This window comes from Populus euphratica, unplaced genomic scaffold (genome assembly GCF_000495115.2).
Source record: "Populus euphratica unplaced genomic scaffold, PopEup_1.0 scaffold427.1, whole genome shotgun sequence".
NCBI classification, from domain to species: Eukaryota; Viridiplantae; Streptophyta; class Magnoliopsida; order Malpighiales; family Salicaceae; genus Populus; species Populus euphratica.
Window position 1 is genome coordinate 225575 of NW_011500079.1, and position 9675 is coordinate 235249.

Below are 9675 nucleotides of genomic sequence, written 5' to 3' on the forward strand. Positions count from 1 at the left end.
CGTTTTTCTTATCTTTACCCTCATGCTTTCCCTAATTGGCCTTGTACTAGCTTAGGCCAAATGGAATTCAAGCCTAAATTGAAGAGTTATTGAATAATTAATGACTAAATCGAAGGAAAATGACTTATATTCAATTGGAATATCATCTCTCAAACCCATAATTTATTAAATTCTAAACTCAGACTAAATAAAAAAACTCACCACTAAAACAATTTAATGTTGAAGGATGAAACCGTGAAGAAAATCAATCTAAAAAACATTCAAGAAAAAATAAAATAAAATAATAAAGATCAAATTTGATAGGAAAAACAAAATCAAGAAGGATGAAATTGAAAAAAAGAAGAAATTTTAAAAACCATCTTAAGTAAACATAAATAACAATAAAAAAAAATGATGATCAAATCTGACAAATAAAAAACTCATGTGATGAAATTGAAAAATAATTTTAATTTTATAAATTTATTCAAATAAAATAAATAGTAATTAAAATAAAAGGGACTAAATCTTTAAAACAAAAAAAACGATTGAAGAGTTGGTTTGAAAATTTATAAGGTCAAGAAAAAAATTAAAAAGAGAAAAAAAAAGGTCATTAATGTCAAACTATAAATATTTAGACCATACGCACTACCTAGTTATAGAGGAGCTGCCTAGATGAATCAATTGATACTCTAAAAGTAGACTTTTAGTCATTAGACAATGTCACAAGTGCCATCTAAAATATGCGGCAACTATTCATGCTCCCTAATTTTTTTTAATAACTTTTTTAATTAGCAAATGACTCTATCACTCTTGAAGAAACTGATAATTATAAAATAATCAAATAAAAAAAATTAAAATACCTCTAAACCTAAGTGTAAGGTTTTTCTTTTTAATTATAAAGACAATGAAATAATTTAAATGCTATGAAACTAAGTTAATGACCAAAAAAAACCTTGAGTGTTATCTATTTTTTTATTTTTTACAGCCAAGGTCAAATTAATAATTATAAAAAGGATTAATTTGACTCAATTAATTAGATAATAACTAATAGATCCCGTGAAGATAAAAATAATACCCCACTAGTCAAGCCATGAATTTTTGGAATGAGGAGGGAAATGGTAGAAATATTGTTCCAATTCCTAATATTTTATATCTTAATGAACAGTATTTTACTAATGCCCCTTAGATTTGCTGTAAATTAATATATTGATATAGTTTTTTATGACCTTCCTTGCTTGAATGATGAATATCCACAAGGAACTCCTCCTTTTTTATGAAGAGCTGGAGGTCAATATTTTGATCAGCAAATAGAAATCAAACCATCAACTTTTAAGAGCTGGAGAATATCTGCCCGTCCGATGAAAGACTGGAGCTTAATAAGAAAATAATAATAATAATAATAATAATAATAATAGTGTCGATTGAGCCATTTCATTGCCATGTTGAAGTCCTCGTATAAAATGTCAGGACAGCACGTCAAGAAATTCATTATCATCATTCAATTAGCGCAATCTTGTTGAAGTTGATACCTTACATTAAAAGAGCAATAAATTAAAACATGACTTGATTTCGGCTATAGGGTTTGGTCTGCTCAGGATACGGCCACGTGGATGCGGGAAGATGACCTGCAGATGCTAATGACAAACATTTAACTCCATGATAGAAAGTGATGTGCTATTGCTTCTAATTAATTGAGGGCCACCGTCTTCATATGGTTGGGCGGTCAAGCTTAAAAATCCATGATCATGATGCTTCGTGTTATTGAGTGTCTTCAAACGAAGAGGATTATATCATGATGCCTCTCCTCTCTACTCCGTCGCCGTTTAAAAGGTTTCGTTTTTCAAGGGTGTATGTAAATATTTTTTATTTAGAAATGTATTGAAATAATTTTTTAATTTTTAAAAATTATTTTTAATATTAGTATATTAAAATTATCTAAATCATAAAAAAATAATTTAAAGTAAAAAATTTAATTTTTTAAAAATATTTTAAAATACAAAAACGAAGGTGAATTTTGTCCATGTGATCTGAAAAAGGAAGGATTGGCAGATGGGCCTCCGACTCTGAGCTGATGGGCAGGGCATTTATCCAAATTTGTAGCAGCCTTCTGGCCCATTTAATAGACTTGGGTCCATGCCTAGTTGTGAATGATAGTTGCAAGATCCGACATGGATCGTTGAAGACAGGGCTTAGGTCTGAGAGAAAGAAGTGATTAAAGTCAGTTACAACAATTCTAACAACTTTTAAAGGCATTAGCATTTTTCCACGTGCATGCCATGCTCTTTCAAAAGAAGATAAAAACATACTGTATGGTTTACGAAAATAATTACACCGTTGGTACCTCAATTTTCACTTTTTTCTCGATCAAGTATATGGAATTAAATATTTTTCTATCTGGATGCATTAAGTTTTTCAAAACTTTCAGTTAAATACTTTTGCTCAACTTCAACCAATCAAATACTTCCGCTCAATATTAGTCAATTCCATCGTACATCGTTTTCTGCTGAGGTCTCCTATGGCCCTTCACTAAGGGAAAATTGCACTATCGGTACTTGAACTTTTACTTTTCTTAATTGAGTAGATGAACTTTAGTTATTTTTGTTTTGGTACACCAAGTTTTTAGATTGTGTCAATCAAATACTTCCTTCGATAATATTTTAATTTTAATTTTTTCTATGATATGGAGTTGACTTTTCCACCTAACATCGATTTTGAGTTTTTTTTTCTCCTTCTAAAAAAAGCTTCCCATGAAATAATGTAATATCTAATTAATAAAAATTATTTCTAATTGAAACAATTTGTTTATTTGGTTAAATAAAATAACGACATCAATTAAAACAAAAAAAATGTTTTAATTAATGTGGTTAAAACAATAAATAATTACTTGTATTAATTAATTATTAGTTAATTTTAATTAATAATAAATAATACTTATTATTGTTTTAGATTCTTACCTTTGATTGAAATAAAAAGACAAACTTGATTTAGAAACATAAACATTAATATAATTATATCATGTGATTGTACCATAAAAAAGAATATAAAATGAAAACAAAAGTCCTTCAAATGATTTTTTTTTAATTTCAAACCAAATAGAAGGAATTATTTTTAATGTTCGAAACTTTATGGATATACATGATGTGTAAAGACTTAATATTTAAATGACATGTTTTGCATTTATTTTACCAAAGAAATCTAGATTTCATTTAATGAAAATATTCTCAAATTTATATCCTAATTTCAATGGTTGAATCAACATGAACACAATCATTATGATTTGTGATTTGATCCAAAAACATGAAATATGATTTCATGAAAATAAAAAGAAAAAATATTTTACAATAAAATCCTCATCTTGACCAAATTTGCAAAGCTCTTTGTAAGAATGATGATAATGCATGAAGATGAACATGACAAAATTAGCTAGGGCAATTCATTTTTAAGATAATGCAATGATAATAGCCAAAAAAAAAAAAGATTTAAAGATTTCCATCACAAATTGAGGTGATAATTTCTTCATGGTGATAATGACCACTAATATTAATAACAAAAAAAAAATTCAGGAGTTCCATCACAAATTAAGGTAATAGTTTCTTCATGGTGATTATGAGCAATAATAACAAGATATCACTAGACTATACTTAAAAGTGATGACAAATAAATTTAATAAGGATCAAGCTAGAATGATGGATGAACCATACCTAATTAGTGATCAAAAATAAAAAATATGAGAAGATAAACTCATAGTGAATACTAAAAATAGTTGAGGTTAGTTAAGTAATTCAAGCAAACCAATGCCTAGCTTTTAACACTTCTAAAACGAAAGGTCTTCGAAGATGTATATATAAAATTAAAGGTTAAGTTTTCAAAATATATAATTTATGTTTTCTTTTGCTTTATGAATATATTCAGAATAAGTTGTTACTATAAAAAAGATTTCTTTAATTTAATCCCTGCAATCAAAAAGTTTAATCCCTGCAATTAAAAAGTTTTAACCTTACCATTAAGAGATTTTCAAGTCCTCCAATAAAAAAATTTCAAGCCCTGCTATAAGGAGAAGTTCAAGTCCTCCAATAAAGAAATCCATTTATGTCATCAAGAAAATTCAAGCCATGATATCATGAAGTCAAATCCTGCTATCGTGAAATTTCAAGCCCTACAATTAAAAAGGTTCCAAGCCATGCAATCGAGAGAATTATAAACCCTATAATCATAATATTTTCAAGCCCTTCCATTAGAAGAGTTGTAGGCTCTCCTATCAAGAAGGTCAAGCCTTGCAAATCAAAAGATTCGTAGTTGGATCCCAAAAAGGTAAGTTAAATTAAACTCTACAATCAATATATCATTTTTATTTTTATTTAAGTTCATTCCAAATTTATCCTTTTATTTTTATCATGGATCCTAAATTGATCATTTTATTATTATATTTATAAGTCCAAAAATGATTTTTTTTTTTAGTTTTTATTAATATAAGTATTCGGGTTAACTTATATATACCTTGACTAATTCTACGGATCCTAAAGTTAATAATCATGTAAGTTTTCAATGACATTAAAATTTATAAGACTTGAATTGATGATCTCTAATAAATAAATCTATAACCTGACAAATTAAATTATATCTGGTTTCTTTTTATTTTTATTTAAATGGCTTGCAAGTTGATCATTTCTTTCTTTTTATTATTATAGATCCCTTCCAAGTTCATCATTTCATTTAGATTCCAAGTTAATTATCTTATTTTCTCATTATTTGGGTGGATCCCATGCTGACTTTTTTATATTTAGTTTGCGGCATTATTTGATACAATGTTTTGTTTTTTAAAAAGCCTTCTTTATTAGTGATGTCATTCACTTTTTTTCTTTATATATATATGTGTGTGTGTGTGTGTGTGAGAGAGAGAGAGAGAGAGAACATAATCAACGGGGCCTAGGTTTAGAATAAACAAAATCAGAGAAGGGAGGAGTTAAAAATAAAATAAAATAAAACTAAGGAGAGTAAGGGGAGGAAAATTCTAAGGAAAAATAGATAAAATAGGAAGAAAAAATTTGGCTAGAATAAAAGAGAGAAAGTTCTTAGGAATCGGTGGAGAAGGAACGAAATTTGGAGAGAACAAGTAATAAAAAGAGACTAGAAAAAGACATTAACAAAGAAAAAAAAACATTAATTTCCACTCCTCTTCCAAAAAAAAAAAAAGAAATCAACCCAAGCCGTCACTTTTTTTATTTATTTATTTTCTTTTTAGCCAGAATCTATCTAGCCACACTGCCACAGACCCCATCTTTTCCACCTCACACAGGTGCCGCACTATGTCTTCAATCCCCCGTCATGTTTGCAAAGAAGTAGCAGCAACAGCCACCACCAGACCAGAAGCAAGCCACCATAAATCTATCTCGCTCCTCTCCAATACTAACTGACAGCCTCTCTCCCAACACCAGCACGAAACACCCATCTTCTCCACACACCAACACAACCCTTTAATGACGACAGCAGCACACAAGCAACACCTTTTCTCCTCCTTTCACATAACCAACAACGGCAACACAATCATTAGCCTTTCCTTCTTATTCTCCAGTCACAAACCAGCCTTGATCAAAGCATAAACACAGTCGCAGTTCTGCCCAAATGAACCCAGCAATAATCACGATCGTGTTCCGCCAAGAATGAGATGTTTTCTGCCTAGTTTTTTGTAGGTTTCGGTAGAGGAGCATGGAACACATACGTCGTCTCACAAGCCCTTGCTTCACGCATTGCCTACTGTCCCGAGTGTGACCTCCACACATCGTCACTGTCGAGCTCAGTTCCAGCGGCTTTCTACCCACTCCAATGACTCTCGAAGGTTAACTTCAAACCCCAACGCGCTAATTTATTTGTTTTGGATAATTTGTAATATATTTGTTGATTTTTTATTGTGTGGGTGTGTGTTGGCTTGTATATGGTTGATTGGATTGATATCCTACATGTGTGGATGTGTTCGTTTGATTATTGTGAGACTTAATTGGTGTAATTAAATAGGTTGCCTTTTTTATTTTTTTTCTTGCGTGTCGTTTGTTGATTGTCATTTTTATAATAGAATTGATCCAATAATAGTAAAATATTTAAAAGAGTGTTATCATTGAGAAGCTGAGATTTTGTTAAAAGAGTTATGCACTCAAGGAATTGAGATTTCTTCTGTTTTGAAAAGTGTAAATAAAAAATAGTTTTTTTATCAAAGAATCAACCCTATTATAGCAAAAAAATCATTTTAAGGGTTTTATCCTCATAAAATTAAAACTTTTCTACTTAATTTTGTGAAAAACTACACACAAATAATATAAATTTCTTGTAATGACGACATAGTTTATATATATATATATATATATATATATATATAAACTATGTCGTCATTACAAGAAATCTCATTTTAAGTATATTTGGATTGGGTTATTGAGATTTTATATCGAGCATCAATGATGATCTTTACATCTATTTTGAATATAACTAAGAAAGGAGTTTAAAATTCAATTTATTATTCACCATCTTGCATGTTCAGTACCTGAATTCTAAAGGTTAGGATTGAATTTATTATGTGCCGAGATTCCAAATCCGAATGCTTTCATATTTGCTTTCGCTATCATGGAATAAGCAATAGCTTTGAAATAGTTTGGCTATAGTTATTTATAAAATATTTTATATAATAAAATAATTTTTTATTTTTAAAATATTATTTTTAAAATAAACATATCAAAATGATTCAAATATAAAAAAATAATCTTTTTAAACACATGATTTACACATATTTTTAAACGGTGAGATAGAAAAGAGGGATAGCTAGGACCCCTTGATAATTATTGTGACAAAGAAACAAGTTTATTCATAATGTACTTATACTTGTGCTTGCGTCATCAAGATAACTCCGATGCGCTTTGAAAGCGAAACCAAAAAAGACTTCTTCGTCAGTTTTACTTATTTTTGCCCACTAAGAAAAGCAATCACAATTAATTCACCCTCTCTATCTGCTTCAGATCTCTCCTAATAATTCCTTCAAATATATATATAAGATTAGATCAGCTAACCAACCGCTCAGCACTCCAAAAACTGCTAAGACATGAAACAGTTGCAAAATTAAGAATACGAGAGGGAGAGGACGTTCTGTTAATTATAGGTCAAATAATATTTTTAAATTATGTTTTCACCGAAAAAAACCATGTTCTTATCTTAAAAACAATTTTTTTTAAAAAAAATCATTTTAATATAATTTAAATTAAAAAACATTTTCGTAAAGGCACACATCCCACGTGGATGCCACATTACTGGAACCATTACCAGTAGAAAGCAAGGTAAACTAGGCATGTAAAAAATGAAGCGATTGTCGTGTAATACAAGTTAGGGACATGAGAGCTGAGACACTACACTAGACGGTGACTGCCGGAGAAAATAACTTTAATCTATTATATAGCAACTAATTTGGTCAACAAACTGAAAACCATCAACTAAACTCTAACAAATCAAATTTGTTATAATTATTCTTCCTGAGCTTATCCCTTCTCTTTGTCCTCAATTAAAAATACATTCATTCCGGTCTTTGATAATTAATTATATGAAATTAAATTAATATAAACAGTTGATTAGCAACATATAGACAGTGGTTTACCCACCATACAACACCCCACCAAAGTCAGAATCTGTAATGAAAAGGCACACAAGGCCACGGCAGAATCTTCCTAACTTTCTCCCCTCCTCAATTACTTGTTTCTCCATCTCATCTGAGATATTATATATATATATATATATATATATATATATATATATAGTTTCATACATGACTTTTATGTTGTTTTTATGGAAAATTTAGTCACCTTTTATCAACTGGAGCTCCCTAGCTAATGACTATAAATCTTCTCATCCCCTGCAATAATAGAGGTCCAAATCCCAAAAATAACAAACAGTACCCCCACAAATTACTATGTTTCAGTTTTTCAGTTATTACAGTTTCCTAATCCCCTTCTCCTTTCTCTGCCTCTGCCGCCCTTCCTTTCCCGCCAGAATATTACCAGGGTCTTCATCAACTGTCATAATCGTTGATACCCACAACACCACCACCACCACCACCACCACATGGCATGGTTTCACTCGCTTCCTTGATGCCGGGAAAGGAAGTCAAGTCAGTGGCATGTCGGAGCTGAAGGAATACTTCAACCGTTTCGGTTACCTCCCGATTCCCGACGAGAATAATTTCACGGATATCTTTGATAAGCAATTCGAATCGGCTGTTATTGCATATCAAACTAATCTAGGATTACCTGTAACAGGGTTACTGGATTCTGATACCATATCGATGATCGTCTCCCCTAGATGTGGTGTTAGTGACACAAAGACACATGGCACAACGTTTCAAGCCACAAAACATTTTTCATATTTTTATGGGAAGCCTAGGTGGGGACGTCAGGCACCGGTGATGCTAACCTATGCGTTTTCGCAGAACAATATGATTGATTACATAAGTTTAAACGACATAAAGAAAGTTTTCAAGCGTGCCTTTTCAAGGTGGGCACAGGTGATTCCAGTGAGTTTCAAGGAAATTGAAGATTATCCATCGGCAGATATTCGAATCGGGTTTTATTACAGGGATCACGGCGACGGACAACCGTTCGATGGGGTTCTAGGAGTACTGGCTCATGCATTTTCACCGGAGAATGGAAGGTTTCATCTTGACGCAAGTGAAACGTGGGCACTTGATTTTGAGACAGTTAAGTCAAGGGTGGCTGTTGATTTGGAATCAGTTGCTACTCATGAGATTGGGCATGTACTTGGATTGGCTCACTCTTCGGTTAAGGAAGCTGTGATGTATCCAAGTTTGAGTCCTAGGTCTAAGAAAGTGGACCTTAAGATTGACGATGTAAATGGTGTTCAAGCTCTTTATGGGTCAAATCCTAATTTCACGTTTAGCTCCTTGTTGGCGTCGGAGAATTCGTTTAACAAGGGAAGTGGTCTCAGAAATACCAGATCATCAAAGTGGAACATTTCTTTTGTGGTGGGTGTTTTGCTACTGTTCCTTTGTACACGGTGACACCTTTTTTGTGTCATTTTCAGGGTTACTTTCTTTATATATATATATATACATATACATATATAGGTGTAGCAAAAATTACACACTCAATTGAAGAAAAAGAATTCTTTTTTAACTTTTTTCAGTTATTCTTTTTGTTGATATCAATATTCCTGCAAACCTGATTTTATATATCTTCTTGTTCTAATTTTCAAGATTTTTATGGCTAAATATGACTACTTATGTTCACCGAAGAAATTGTGTCCACTAATTGTTCCACATAAGCACAACAGCGACCCATATAGGAAGAGCAAAATACTTTTCTTCCTGTATATAGCAGTTTGCTTTGGTCCACCAATGGGTTTTTTGAAAATGCTCTCCCGCGACTTTGCAGAGTCCCGAAAATGCCAGCCCCTGGCCCTGACCAAAACTAGTCAGCCTTGTCATTCCAAAGAATATGCCTGAACTCAAAACAGGTAAATAGCCAAGGTATTCCTTAATATCCAAGACCTATCCAAAAGAAACTATGAAGGCTTCCAGATTGGGGAAAGAAACTTGCTACGAGAGTAACTAGATGTCATAAATCTAAAAGGCTCGTGAAAGAACCATGATTTAACATATTTTTGGGGCATATACTCAGATAAAAACGTGAATCTGGAAAGACTGCGATT

General features: G+C 31.5%; 1 protein-coding gene across 1 annotated transcript; it reads left to right on the plus strand.

Moving 5' to 3' along the window:
• The first annotated feature begins 7782 nt into the window (after positions 1 to 7782).
• LOC105108746 (metalloendoproteinase 1-like) lies at positions 7783 to 9142 on the plus strand. Its single transcript, XM_011003184.1, has one exon. It carries the CDS (start codon positions 7922 to 7924, stop codon positions 9023 to 9025), a length of 1104 nt encoding a protein of 367 aa, XP_011001486.1. The 5' UTR covers positions 7783 to 7921; the 3' UTR covers positions 9026 to 9142.
• Positions 9143 to 9675: the final 533 nt, after the last annotated feature.